Raw genomic sequence first — 13,107 nt, 5'->3', positions numbered from 1 at the left:
AAAAAAAAAAAAAAAAACTACCACAAAACCCAGCAACCTCACCCCTAGGTATATGCTCAAGAAAAGTGAAAGTATATGAACACACAAAAACTTCTACATGAATGTTTACAGCAGCATTACTCATAACAGCCAAAGAGTGGAAACAGTCCAAGCGTCCATCGACAGATGAACGGATAAACCAAAGGTGGTCCATCCATACGACGGAATATTACTCAACAATAAAAAGGAATGAACCGCATGCCAGCTACAACCTGGTTGAAGCTGGAAAACATTATTGTTAACGTTCTCAAAAAGGAGCCAGTCACAAAAGGTTACATATTGTATAATTCTGTTTGATACACAATGTCCACGATAGTCAAATCCATAGAAACAGAAAATAGTGGTTTCCTAGGGCTGGGAGTTGGGAGTGGAGGGTAGGAAACTGGAGCAGTGGGTGGGCTATCTAGTACAAGGGTTTTTTTGGGGGTGGTGGTGAGTGATGAGAATGTTCTAAAAATGAAATTGTGATGCTGGTTATATGCTCTATAAATATACCAGAAACCACTTATTAATATACCTTAAACGGGTGAACTTTGTGGTCTGTAAATGGCAAATAAAGTATGTCCTCCCCCCCCCAAAAGAAAAAGAGAAAAGAAACAAAAACATCTCCTTTGTCAAAAAGAGAGATGTTACACTGAAAGCCAAACTCCTCCGACCCCTGGAAATAACGACTGAATCCGTTTGTGAATCCCTCCATCTTTTTCTATGCGCTTACATACACATGTCCTCCCAGAAAATCTTTAGTACCGTTTCGTGTGGGTTTATCGTTATTGTCGCTTTTTTCTCTCATCCTTTTGTGGTGATTCATCCCGGCTGCTGTACCAATGGGCAAAATGTTGTCTCCAGTTTCTCACTATTATAAACAACGATGCGATGAACATCCTGTACACATGTGTTTTTTCTAAGGCGGAAGCCAAGCATTGGAGTTGATGTAAAATTTTTTGTCAAATTGCTACCACTTTAATCATTTTTTTTTAAATGCACATCCAAAATGGTTGGGGAGAAGCATCTAACTCCTTCCTGGCAGAGGTGAGTGGTGGGCACAGTCTTCAAGAATGAGTAGAAATCTGCCAAATGGACAAAGTGCTTATTCTGGGGTACTGCAGCAGAGGAGACAGAATTTTAGTGCTTTTTCAAATTCCAGGATTTAACACTGAAATTCCTAGAGCTGTACACAAGCCAGATTCTGCCCATCGTATAGCCAAAGGCAGTTGAAGAAATCTGCCTCTTACTCCTGCGAGGCTGGATGAGGGTTCCCAGTGCAGGTATCAGGTTAGGACATCTCTACACCTCTCTTGTCAAAAAAAAAAAAAAAAAAAAAAGGAAAAGCAGCCTTACATTCACCTGAGAGGCTGATTTTTCTTTCCTCTTCCAGAGCGGTGTTCTAAGGCACCAGAGGAAGTGTTGGCCAAACAGCTACCTGGTAGCCTAACGCCAGCTCAGAGGTGGAATTCCGGTCGCAGGGCCAATCCACTCCCCAGGCACAAACGGGTGAGAAGATGGAAGGCCACGGCTTTCCTATACCACCACCACCACCACCACCACCCCCCCACCCCCCCACCCCCCCACCCCCCCACCCCACCCCCGCTTCAACACACACAGAGCTTAGAGAGCAAGGGTCCGGCTCAGATCGGCTTCTATCCAGCGGGATGGCCCTAACGCATCCCCTCACTTCTCGGAGCTGGGTTTTCCTCTGCTCTAGTTACCACGTGAGGCCCTTTGCACCAGCCCTGGTGGAGTGAGAAGCGGGTTTAGGAACCCAGTCGCTGAATTTAAGGGGAGGGGGGCTTCTCCGTACTTACGGGAGTACGGCCCCAGCTAGCTTGCGGGGCTACGCTTGAAAAGTTTTCTGGCGAGAAGGGGTGGAGTGACGCGTGGGCGTGGAACAGACCTGGGGGCCACCGGACCAGGGGGCCACCCTCCAGCCCTCCCCAGCTTCCTATCCCGAGCCCACCCCTTGTCCCCGTCTCGGGCCACACTCTCTGCACAACGCAGCTAGGTGGAGAGCGGGGGAGTTGAAAGCAGACAGACCCGGGAATGGGAGGAAAAGAGGGGATGCCAGGGACGCCCCGGGAGTGATGAGGGGAGAAGAGTGCAGGGGTCACCGAGAGAAGCGAGATCAGGAGGGAGACCAGTCAGTGGTGGCCCCACGGGGGTCTCGGGGCTCCTGGGTTCCCTAACCAAGCCCCCTCAGAGCCAACCCGGAGAAAACACAAACGCCCTGCCAGGCCAGCGCAGCTGCTGGACACGGCCCTCGGCGCCGCTCCAACCAGACCGCCACCGCTAAGCCCCTCCTTTCAAGAAACTCTGGGGCCGCCCCTGGAAGTGGCGGGGCGGAGGGACCCGAGGAGCGGCGCTTGGCGGCGATGGAGCCCAGCGGCCCGGGCACGGGGACCGGCGTGGAAGGCGCGGCGGGCGACCCGTACCAGCGACCAGCGCGGCGCACACAGTGGCTGCTGAGCGCCCTGGCGCACCACTACGGGCTGGACCGAGGCGTGGAGAACGAGATCGTGGTGCTGGCCACGGGCCTGGACCAGTATCTACAGGAGGTCTTCCACCACCTGGACTGCCGAGGCGCCGGCCGCCTGCCCCGCGCCGACTTCCGCGCGCTCTGCGCGGTGCTGGGGCTGCGCGCCGAGGAGGCTGCCGCCACCTGGGAGGCTGCCGGGGATACAGCCGCGGGAGACACGAATTCCGGGGATGTGATCGCTGGGGTGGCCACCGATGGGGACGCGGATGCGGAGGAGGAAGCGCGCCTGGCACTGCGCGCCGAGCCGCCTGAGCTCACCTTCCGCCAGTTCCACGCGCGCCTCTGCGGCTACTTTGGCACCCGCGCCGGGCCCCGTCTGCCCCGCGGCGCTCTCAGCGAGCACATCGAGACGCAGATCCGCCTGCGCCGTCCGCGCCGCCGCCGCCGAGCGCCCCATACGCCCGGCTCCGACGGCGGCCCGGACAGCGAACGCCTGGCGCGCTTGGAGGAAGAAAACAGCAGCCTGCGTGAGCTGGTGGAGGACCTGCGGGCCGCGCTGCAGAGCAGTGACGCGCGCTGCCTAGCACTGCAGGTGCACCTGGTCCCGGGGCGGAGGGTGACGACGGAATGGGGCGGGGGGTGGGGGGCATTTGACAGCGGGCTGGCTGCAGAGCCCCTGCTGTGCGGAGGAAGAGGACGGGGGGGGGGGGGCGCCGCGGGGGCGGGTGAAGGGCAGCCCTCCCCACTTCAGCCTACTTGCATCCTGTCCCTAGCCACCCCATTCCACTCCAACACACTCTAGTCCCCTCCCCTACTCACATCACACATTCCAGCCCCCCAAAACTCCAGTCCCTCAGAGAAAACCATTCCGCCAACACACACACACAGCCCATCTCATCCTGCCTCTCTGACCCAGCCGTGGACCCTCGCAGGAAACCTGGTCAGTCTCACACACATACGCCTCCGGAGCTCTCCGCGGTGCCAGGATTCCAGGAGGCCTAGGAGATAAGGTGTGAGGAAGGCCTGTCCGCACCCTTAAGGAGCTAACGAGGTACACAGGCAGCTCGGTGCAGTCACTCAACGAACATTGGAGGGCCTCCCTCAGGGCCAGGCCTGGTGTCCCAATGCTAGATAGTGTCACTGTCGACCAGGCAGGTCTGGCCACTCAGCGCTGCGGGGGCCAGGCACTGAGAGAGGCATGGACCCAGCCCAGGCATCTGCAATTCAGTCAACAAGCACTTGAGCGTTGTGCCCAGCCGTGTGTCAAAGGCCATGGGGGGATGGGGGTCAGACGAGGACCAGACGGCCTCTGACCCAAGGGACCACAGGCCAGGAGGGAGCTGACGTTCTAGTAGCCCTGCCCGCTCCCCACACAGCCCGGGTTCACAGCCCTGAGGGGTAGAGAGAGGCCAGGGAGTGCGCAGGGGTGCAAGACGCGGATTTCAGGGGCCACGGCCAGCGGACATCGGAGAAGCCAAGTCGGGGCGGGAAAGTACTGCCATTGTGTGGAGTAAGATCGTCCAGGATCATTAGTTCCCCAAGTATTTGCTGAGCACCTACTGTGTGCCAGGCCTGTTTTAGGCGCCGGATGCCCAGCAGTGAACACGACAGAAGAAAACCGCACCCTCAAGGAGGCGGCTGCCTAGCAGCAGACAGCGAGGAGGGCCGGGAACGCCCATAGAGGGCTCCCCAGTCTAGGGCGTGGAGGAGCACGAGGGAGCGGCGTGCCCTGAGGGCCGGAGGTGGACAGAGAAGAGTGCAGGCGTTTGGGACTCACTGGAACTGTGCAAACAACAGAATATGGGCTTTGTGCCTCACTGGCCCGCATCCATTAAAAGGGAGTGACATGAGCTCCCGCCTCGGTAGAGTTAGGGCGAGGGTTAAATGAGTTCAGATGGGCCCAGGGCGGCGAGCACGAGCGCGAGAAACGTGCCGGGTTGCTTTGCTCACGCGCCCTGGGCCGGGTGGGGTCTGGCGCGAGGCGCTCACCGCCTGCCCTGCTGCCCTGTTCCGGCAGGTCGGCCTCTGGAAGAGCCAGGCGGGCGCCCAGGAGGCGGCGCACGGCGGGCCCGAGGCGGCGGCGGCGCGGGAGCTGCGGCAGGCGCGGGGCGCGCTGACGGCAGCCGAGGCCCGCACGGGGCGCCTGCGCCGGGGCCAGGCCGAGGTGCGGCGGCGCGCGGAGGAGGCCCGGCAGGCAGTGCTGCGCAGCCTGGCGCGCGTGCGCGAGCTCGAGGCGCTGGCGCGGCAGGTGCCCGGCCTGCAGCGCTGGGTGCGGCGGCTGGAGGGCGAGCTGCGGCGCTACAGGTGAGCCGGCGGCCCGGGTGCCCCAGATCAGCTCCCGTTCTCCTGAACCTCAGGTGCGCTTTCCTCCCCTCAACTCGTCCCCGTGTTGTTCACGTCTTCAGGTATTCGCCCACCCATCCATCCGTGGGCCTGTTTACCCATAAAGCCCCTCCGTTTGCCTATTCGCTGGGGGTAATACGATAGATTTGTTCTTATTTGTTCTTTGATCCGTGCAATAACAAAGATGATAACAGCTAACACTTACCGAGCACCTAAGGTGTGCCAGGCTCTGAGCTAAGCACTTAACCTGACTAAGCACTTAACCTCACTGAGTCCTCACAGCCACCAGACCTGTGAGGTAGGTACCGTTATGTCCCCATTCTCCAGGTGAGGAAACAGATGCACAGTGATCCCTTGTGCTAGCTCCACCAGGGTAGGAAGCTGGGCTCGGGACCAAGGTTCAAGTCCTGGCAGGGCCTCTGACAGATGTGTGACTTTGGGCAAGTCATGGCCCCCCTCAGAGTCCCTGTTTCCTCTTGGATGGAACAGAGCTTGGGGCCCCTGCCTGCCAGGGAGGCTGTGAAGAGGCAGTGAGGCCCTGCCTGGCTCACTTAGGTGCTCGGTAAACAGAGCTCCCTCCCTTTCAAACCACAAGGCACCCGGCCTGCCTGCCTTCCACATTTACTGAGCACCAGCTCTGCACAGGGACTATGCCAGCCACAGGGGGTGTCATTCTGAACAAGACATTCCGCAGTCCTCACCCCGAGCAGCACTCGTGAGTGCGTGAGGTCCCCACGTGAGCGTACGTGTGGCAACAGCTGGCTGCCTGCTGTCAGGGAGAGCAGGGCCCTCGGCGTGCCTGCTGCAGGCTCAGCCAGCGCCTGCACACCTGACCCGGGAGTGCAGTGCTGAGGGTGGGACGTTACCTGGCGAGATGGGCCAGGGAGGGGGAGGGGGGAGAGCGTGCTAGAAAACGGGAACAGTGTGGGCCAAGCGCAGAGGCAGGAGGGGCCTTGGCCCGGTCCAGCAGCTAAAACAGCAGCTGGAGGGGTAGAGCTGGAGAGGCAGGCCGAGGCCAGGCCAACCCCAATGGCTGTGACGAGGTCTTCGGCCTTTCCCCCGAGAGAGCATGAAGCCATGGGAAAGTTCTAGCAAGGGGGCGACAGGAACAGACTTGCACTGCAAAAAAATCACCCTGACTACAGCTGTGACAAAGAGATGGAAGGAGAGGGGAAGGGCAGAAGACAGTGGGAGCCGGGCAAGAGGCTGCCGTCCGACTTCAGCCCGAAAGGCAGGCGGTCTGGCCCAGACTGGTGGGCAGGGCAGCCAGAAGGGGTGGCTCTGAACCTAGTTCCTCATCTGGGGAACCATGTCCTTGACTTTTGAGGTGCTCCCAGCGGGGAGACGAGGACGCACCACGGTGGAGAGAGGAGGCCGGCTCTGGGCTAGCCTTCTGCAGCTCCAAATGTTTGGACAGTCACTTCCTGTTTGCATAGCTGATCGGCCAAAGAGCAGGGCCCATTGGCTCGAGGCCCGTATCCCGCCTTGGAACTTTCTCCAAGAGGAGAAATAAAGGGTCTCTTCTTTCTTTTGCTCTAAAGTAGTTGTCACAGCATGATTGTAAAAATAACTCCAAACATTGGGATAGCTCTTTACAGGAGAAAAAGTGGATCCATACTCAACACAGTATTTAATCCTCACAAGGACTGTTCAAGGGAGAGGTTTTATCCCCATCTTACAGGTTGTGGGAAGTGAGGCTCCGAGAAGTTAAGTGACGTACCCAAGGCCACACAGCCAGAAAGTGGAAAAGGAAGGTCTGTCTGCCCCCACAGCCTGTGTTCTTTCTGTCTTTCCACTTTACCTTTTTTGTTGCTGACTCATGGTTACAAGATGGCTGCTGCGCCTCCAGGCCTCATGTCTGCTGTCCAGGCATAAGAAGGACCAGTGATATTGGGGGTGGGAAGGATTTTCTTCTAGTGAGCTTTGCCATTCTATTCAGGGAGAGGCTCCCTCACCTTCTCCCGCCAGAACTTGTACCTCCATCAACTTGGCCAGAACTGCGTCACGTGGCTGCCCCTACCTGCAAGAGAGTCTGGTGATATTGATGCCCCAAACAAACCTGAGGCTCCCTTAGGAAGGAAAAAGGGAGCAGATATTGCAGAGGCTCCAAAGGAGATGCCCAGTGAATGAGGAAACCAAGGACCAGAGAGTGACCTTCACACGGTGATTAGGGGATGGTTGTCACTCACTTCCCTGTCCCTAAACCTCACCCAGCCCCAGAAGCAAACCTCCTCTCCCCGTCTTCTGTAGGCAGAGCTTGCAGGTTTGTGGGCTGACTTGCCCCCAAAGCTCTCCCTCTTTGGAGAAAGGAAAGGGGAGGGGATAGGACAGTTGAGAACACTAGTCACATAGCCAAGCTTGATGGATGCAGAGCTCAGCTGAGCTTCCCAACCCTAAATCAAACCTCCTTCCCCTTCTCTGCCACCTCCTCAAGGGCAACCTCAGCAACTCTCTTCCTCATTGCTCAGACTTCTATTTAGTTCTTTCCCAAACCTGCACCTTCTTTTCCCTCCCACTCAGTCCTTTGCTGTGGGTTCTACCCAGTCCTTTCCCCGTTTCTCAGGTAAACCTCCTCCTGTCACGTCTCTTTGGGGGTGCTGTAACCCCGAGCTTGCCCAGCTCTTCCCGTCGTGATGATGAGTTCCCAGTGTGCTCTGTGGTTGCTGCCCGTGAGCCTAGCGTTAGCAGAAGCCAGGATCCTGAAGGGTCCCCCTGATCTCCAGGGTCATGGAGCTCGCCCTCTGCCTCAACCAGGGCCTGATTCTCGGCTGGTTTCTAAACGCGTTTCCTAGCTCAGTTTCTCACTACACAGGCGGGGAGAAGTTGAGCTCCACTCCTTAGGATAACATCCCACGGTCAGTCAGCAGGGTTTTCCTCGCCTCTGTCTGCGGATGAGACGGCCCTGGATGGCCCCGGGCTTCCTGCAGCGGCCTCCCTGTCTTCACTCAGCACGCAGGGTCTCCTGCCCCTTCCCCACTTGGGCCTCAGAACCCAAGTCCTGACCCCTCAGGGGCAATTCAGCTCCATCTCCTCTTCCCACACAAGCTGGGCATCTTACCTTTTTGGTTTTGACCTTGACTGGATTATTTTAAATGGTTATATTCTGTCCAGCACTTCTGTGTGTTTGTACATAGAAAGAGAGCTTCCCATAGCACCTCAATCCACCATCCTGACCAGGAACCTAAGAGAACAGACAGTAAATATTTAAGCCATTGGAAACGCTCATGTATTCGTTCCACGTTTTCTAAGCACCTTCTATGGACAAAGCCCTGTGCGGATACCTGGGTACACAGAACTGGTACCGGCATGCCCACTGCCCTCTGAGGGTCTCCTGGGCCCGAGTGGAACAGGCCATGAACACACATGTTGGGACACAAACATGCTTTGTGCAGAGGGGCCCCAAGAGAGCAACTGCTGCTTTCAGAACCATGGGAGTCCTGGATCAGATACAAGGATTCCACATGTCAATGTGACCTGCAGCCTCCTGGAGCTGGACAAAGACCCTGGGCTCACCCAGCCAGCCCAGTCTGCGGAGGATTACCCGGTCCACCACAACCCCATCAGCTTCTGCTTCCCACGGCTGGTCTCCTGGGTCCACCTCGTCCCAGATGGGAGACTCAACTCCTCCAAATCGCACAAGAGAGTCCCTCCTCCCGGCACCTTTGTGAGCACAGTAACCCTGACAGATGATCCAGAGGGGAAGACGCGGATTACGTTGCCATGATGCAAATAGTTTCATCTGGAATACTTGATGTCACGATTTACACAGTGTCATTTAACCTCTGCCCCCATCCATCTAGAGTGTTCCCCTGTCACTTCTCCCAAACTACACCCAAACCCTCTCCACCTTTCTCTCCTCTGTTTTCTCTTTCTTCCTATCAGCCAGGTCTCTTAGATGAGTGCCAGAAAGCCTGACTCAAACTGACTTGCTTAAAAAAGCTGGCTCTCAGTACAGTTTAAGCATGTCCAGCTTCAGGCCTGGCTGGATCCAGGTACTCAAACAATGTCACCAGGAAATGGAAGCTCTGCTTCACCCTCAGGCAAGTTCTCTCCCCTGGTAGCCTCTGGGGCACTTACATCTCGAAAGGTCACCTCTTGTCTGAGCTATCCCACTGGAGTGCCAGGCTGCGCCTCAATGGACAAAGCTGGAAACATGTTCATCCCAGAACCCATCAGGGGGCCGGGATGATTGGATGCTCTGATTGACCAAACTTTAGTCACTTACCCACCAAACATATACAAACCCACAGCCAACCCTGTCGAACTCTGAGACTGAGATCCTCCCAGGAGAATCACGGGAGCACGTATCCCAGGTGTGTTAAATAACACACACCCCTGCCTTTGCTCCTCTCGGGAAGTCACAGCCCAAATCCCCTTTCTTGTCTCGGGAACAGCCCACCTGTGGCAACTGGAGAATCTCTGAGTGGAGGGCCCGGAAGGAAGCCTGCTTAAGCGCAGGACAGGCTTGTCTCAGAGTCAGCTCTCCCAGGCTGCTGAACGCTTTGGGGTAGCTGGGGGCACTCTGCACCGTCACCAACCTTGCCTGTCTCAGTGCTTCAGAACCTGCTGGGAGGATGGGCCAAAAGGATCCGGATTACTGGCCTCCTGGCCCAGCCCATGAGCCCTCCTAGGGAAGCACGATGTCTTGACGTTGTTTGGCCCAGCAGCAGGCCCAGGGCTCCCAGTAAGATGGTGAATAAACAAGTGAACGGACCAACAAGCATATGGATGGATGCAGCCTCAAAAACGTCTTGGCAGAAAGGGCATGGGCGTGCGGGAGTCCAGCACCAGGCGAGCCCTGAGTGGTCCAATGGCCTGATCCTGCTTCGAGGGGAACCATCCTCCACCCGGTGACTAGATTCTCTTGAAGCCCCGTGTCTCAGCCATTTCTCTGCCCTGCGCCACGGAGGAGAAGCTGGGCCTTTAAGACACCTGGGCAGCTGCCTGGGGCCAGCACTGCTGGGCAGGGGCTGGGCTCCAACGCCCAGAAGACAGAAAAGCTAGCTCAGCTGGAGCCGGAGGAGGGGCCGCCTCTGTGGCTTTGTGTCTTGCCTGGGAAGGATGAAAAGGCTGGGATGGATGGCGGGGAGGGAGGCGTAGGGCAGCTCACTGGGCCGGCCACCATGCTGAGGACACAAAGATGAGGCCTTGGAGGGCCACCTCTTTTCTTCCGCCCCAGTGCAGCAGCCCGGCCTGATGCGGGGTGGGCGCAGAGTCAGAGGGTCAGGAGGGAAGCAGACGGGCGGGGGCCGCCATCTGGAGCTGGGGGGCGGCTGGCTGCAGATTCCTTTATCCTTAGAAGTGAGCGTGTGGGTGGCCGTTAGTGGGAATTGAGGGCTTTGTCCAGGGGACAATACCCCGGGCTCACAAAGGGACACTGCTGGCCCAGCACCTGCTGCAGGCCCACCCGGGCCGTTGAGATGCAGACGGGGGCTCGGTGGGTGGAGGGCCGAGCTCGGGAGGCCCGGCCCAACCTGGGCTTGAATCCCAGCTTTACGGTGGGACCTTGAGCTGGCCCCTCCCCCTGTGCCTCAGTTACCTCATCTGTGAAGTGGGGTGGGGCCCTGTTGCCCTGGACGTGTGTGTTCAGTGATGTGGGGGCAGGGAGGTGCAGGCTGAGCAGACAGCTCTGGTCTCAGACCTGCCTCAGTCATTTCTTCTTTAAATAAATTTATTTATTTATTTACTGTTTCTGGCTACGTTGGGTCTTCGTTGCTGCGTGCGGGCTTTCTCTAGTTGCGGCGAGCGGGGGCTACTCTTTGTTGCGGTGCGCGGGCTTCTCATTGCAGTGGCTTCTCTTGTTCCGGAGCATGGGCTCTAGACGCACAGGCTTCAGTAGCTGTGGGACATGGGCTCAGTAGTTGTGGCTTGCGGGCTCTAGAGCACAGGCTCAGTAGTTGTGGCGCACAGGCCCAGCCGCTCCGCGGCATGTGGGATCTTCCCGGACCAGGGCTCAAACCCGTGTCCCCTGCGTTGGCAGGTGGATTCTTAACCACTGTGCCACCAGGGGAGCCCATGTCTCAGTCATTTTTGCTTCTGTGAGCCTCCTTTTCCTCATCTGTAAAATGAGGGTGACAAGAATAATAATGATTATTATATTCACCTCATAGGGAATTTGAAGATAAGGTGCTAATATGTACAAAGCACCTAGAATAACGCTTAGCCTTGAGAAAACTCTCGACGAATGCTGGAGATTATTATTTTATTTATCCCTTATCACAGTACCCCCCATAAATAGTAATGGTAGTGGTCGTTGGTGTTGCTGATACGAACAGAGTCTGGCCCCAGAGAACCCTATGTGTGTGGCGACCGCCACAAGGAGTGGACAGTGTCAGCTGAGTGGCAGGGTCCTACCGGAATTGCACAGTGTGGGCAAGCACAGGACCCTGACCCCAGCGTGAGTGACGATGGCTAGGGCATCTCTCAGGGGAATGCCATCATCTGAGCTGGGTGTTGAAGGATGAGTAGGAGTTTTCTGAGGTATCGCAGATTCAGGTTGCCGTGAGTGCAAAGGCTTGGAGGTGTGAAGGCCTTGGTGCCTCTTGGGAACAGGAAGACGTATTGTGGCTGGCGGTTTGAGGTGGAAAGTGGCAGGAAAGAAAGCTGGAAGGGCAGGCGAGGATGGCGAAGGGCCCTGAGCACCAGGCTGAGGCACGAGGCCTTCACCCCAGAGAACGAGGGAGACAGAGAAGGGCTTGAAACAGAAGTGAAGTGATCACTTTGAGCTTCAGAGCAACGCTTCAGGCTGCCTGTGAAGGACAAATGGGCAGGAGGGAAGGTGAGAGGCAAGGAGGCTGGTGAGGAGACCATTTCTGGGTCCAGCGCCTGAGAAGGGACAGACCACCAGCCCCACGCCTGGAGGCCTTACCTGGAGCTGGGCAGAGCCTCAACCTGCCATTCTCCATTCTAGGTCAGAGCCTTCCTCAAGGACAGCACCTTAGGATTTGCAGGGTGAAACAGGCATTAGAGCCACAGGCAGCAGCCAGGTTGACAAGGGGGACCTACCTCTGGGTGGAGGAGCCAGCAAGGGGTCACCCAGAGCCAGCCGTGGTGTCCTCACCTCGTGCTCGGTTGGGGAGAGCAAACACGAGTGGCTTTCACCCTAGCGTTAACAGAGCGCTCCGACGTGTCGTGGGCACGTTATGCGCTGCGGGCTGGATGGTGAGCCAGGACCTCAGGGGTCAGTGGGAGTGAGAACCGTGCCTCGAGAATCTTACCTGGTCACGTTCACAGTCACGGACCCCCAGGAGCCCAGTTCAGCAAAGGATCCCACTGCGTACAGGCTGAGGAGGGGGATGTCAGGTGACTGTGGTTCCTCCTGAGTCCTCAGGGTCCGGCCGGGACCGATGGGGGATTACCGGACCTTTTATCCCCCTGCTACGTCACCCTGAAATTGCAGCCAGAGTTTGCTAAGAAGCCACACTGCCTGGACCTAAACTCAAGTCCCACCTACAATTTCTCGCTGCATCCCCGACACCTCTAGCTCCACTGGCCACAGGTTACCCACTACGGCCAGTATGGCACGTGGGCGGTCACACCACACCTGCGTAAAGATGACCTTCCAGGGGCAGCTGGGAAGACATCTCTAGCGGTGGGTTCATCAGCTGGGGATGCCCTTCAGCCGCAAGTTACAGGAACTCACCTAACAGTGCTTGGAACACACTGGGGTTTGGGTTTCATTGTCTGCTCCTGACCAGAAGCCCGGGGCGGGCTCTGTGATGAGTCTTTGCGATGTGCCTCAGAAACGTGGCCTCCACACGCTATTAAAGGCAGAAAGCACAGGACATCTGTTTGTTTCTATCCAGAAAAGCAAGGCCCGCCCAGAAACCACAAGTGCGCGTCTGTGTGAGCCCAACAGCCAGGGCGGGGCCCCAGAGGGCATCGGAGCCCGGGGGAATGAGTGCAGGCAGTGAGGGGGGAGGAGCCGGGGACCACCTGGTGAGTTGTTCGATCGATAGAGTCCCTCCCTGAGGTGATCTGGCCAAGGTCACCCAGGCAGTCAGGGCATAGCCCAGGCTGGACTCAGTCCTCAGGGGCCCAAGAGTCCTGGGCTCTCGCGCTGCTTCCGTCGGGGCTCGGGAACAGGCCTCGGCTCTGTGCCTTCGAGGTTAGTTGGGGATGCTCTGAGACCCTACGTTTGCGAGCCCTGCTTTCCCAGTTCCAAGCCAGGTGGGTGGCCTCAGGCACACAGAGAGGTGACAAGAGGACCACGATATCGGTTTCCCAAGTCAGGGGCAGCCGCACAGGACCCGGGG

General features: G+C 57.5%; 1 protein-coding gene and 2 long non-coding RNA genes across 12 annotated transcripts in view; 1 reads left to right on the top strand and 2 right to left on the bottom strand.

The window, feature by feature from the left end:
• The first annotated feature begins 1,726 nt into the window (after window positions 1-1,726).
• The window catches only part of EFCC1 (EF-hand and coiled-coil domain containing 1), a 33,640-nt gene continuing 22,259 nt past the window's right edge, over window positions 1,727-13,107 (top strand). Inside the window, exons 1-2 of the mRNA XM_027098495.1 lie at window positions 1,727-3,101; window positions 4,527-4,813. Coding sequence (XP_026954296.1) covers window positions 2,406-3,101; window positions 4,527-4,813 — 983 coding nt within the window. The 5' untranslated portion in view covers window positions 1,727-2,405. The remainder of the gene's footprint in view (window positions 3,102-4,526; window positions 4,814-13,107) is intronic.
• Window positions 4,729-10,587, bottom strand: LOC113615739 (uncharacterized). Its single transcript, XR_003431111.1, has 3 exons — window positions 9,252-10,587; window positions 7,911-8,033; window positions 4,729-6,872 (listed from the first exon to the last, which is right to left on the bottom strand). It is a non-coding gene; the product is annotated as an uncharacterized LOC113615739 (long non-coding RNA).
• LOC113615737 (uncharacterized) overlaps window positions 10,780-13,107 on the bottom strand; it is a 38,514-nt gene continuing 36,186 nt past the window's right edge. For all 10 annotated transcript variants that reach the window (XR_003431105.1, XR_003431108.1, XR_003431106.1 and 7 more), the window contains 4 exons: window positions 12,495-12,612; window positions 12,070-12,239; window positions 11,721-11,788; window positions 10,780-10,910 (listed from right to left, as the gene is read on the bottom strand). This is a non-coding gene — a long non-coding RNA (uncharacterized LOC113615737). The remainder of the gene's footprint in view (window positions 10,911-11,720; window positions 11,789-12,069; window positions 12,240-12,494; window positions 12,613-13,107) is intronic.

This window comes from Aethalodelphis obliquidens, unplaced genomic scaffold (genome assembly GCF_003676395.1).
Source record: "Aethalodelphis obliquidens isolate GAN/ISIS:26980383/991018 unplaced genomic scaffold, ASM367639v1 scaffold123, whole genome shotgun sequence".
Lineage (NCBI taxonomy): Eukaryota > Metazoa > Chordata > Mammalia > Artiodactyla > Delphinidae > Aethalodelphis > Aethalodelphis obliquidens.
The sequence above is the reverse complement of the archived record's forward strand: the minus strand, read 5'-3'. Positions and strand labels throughout refer to the sequence as shown.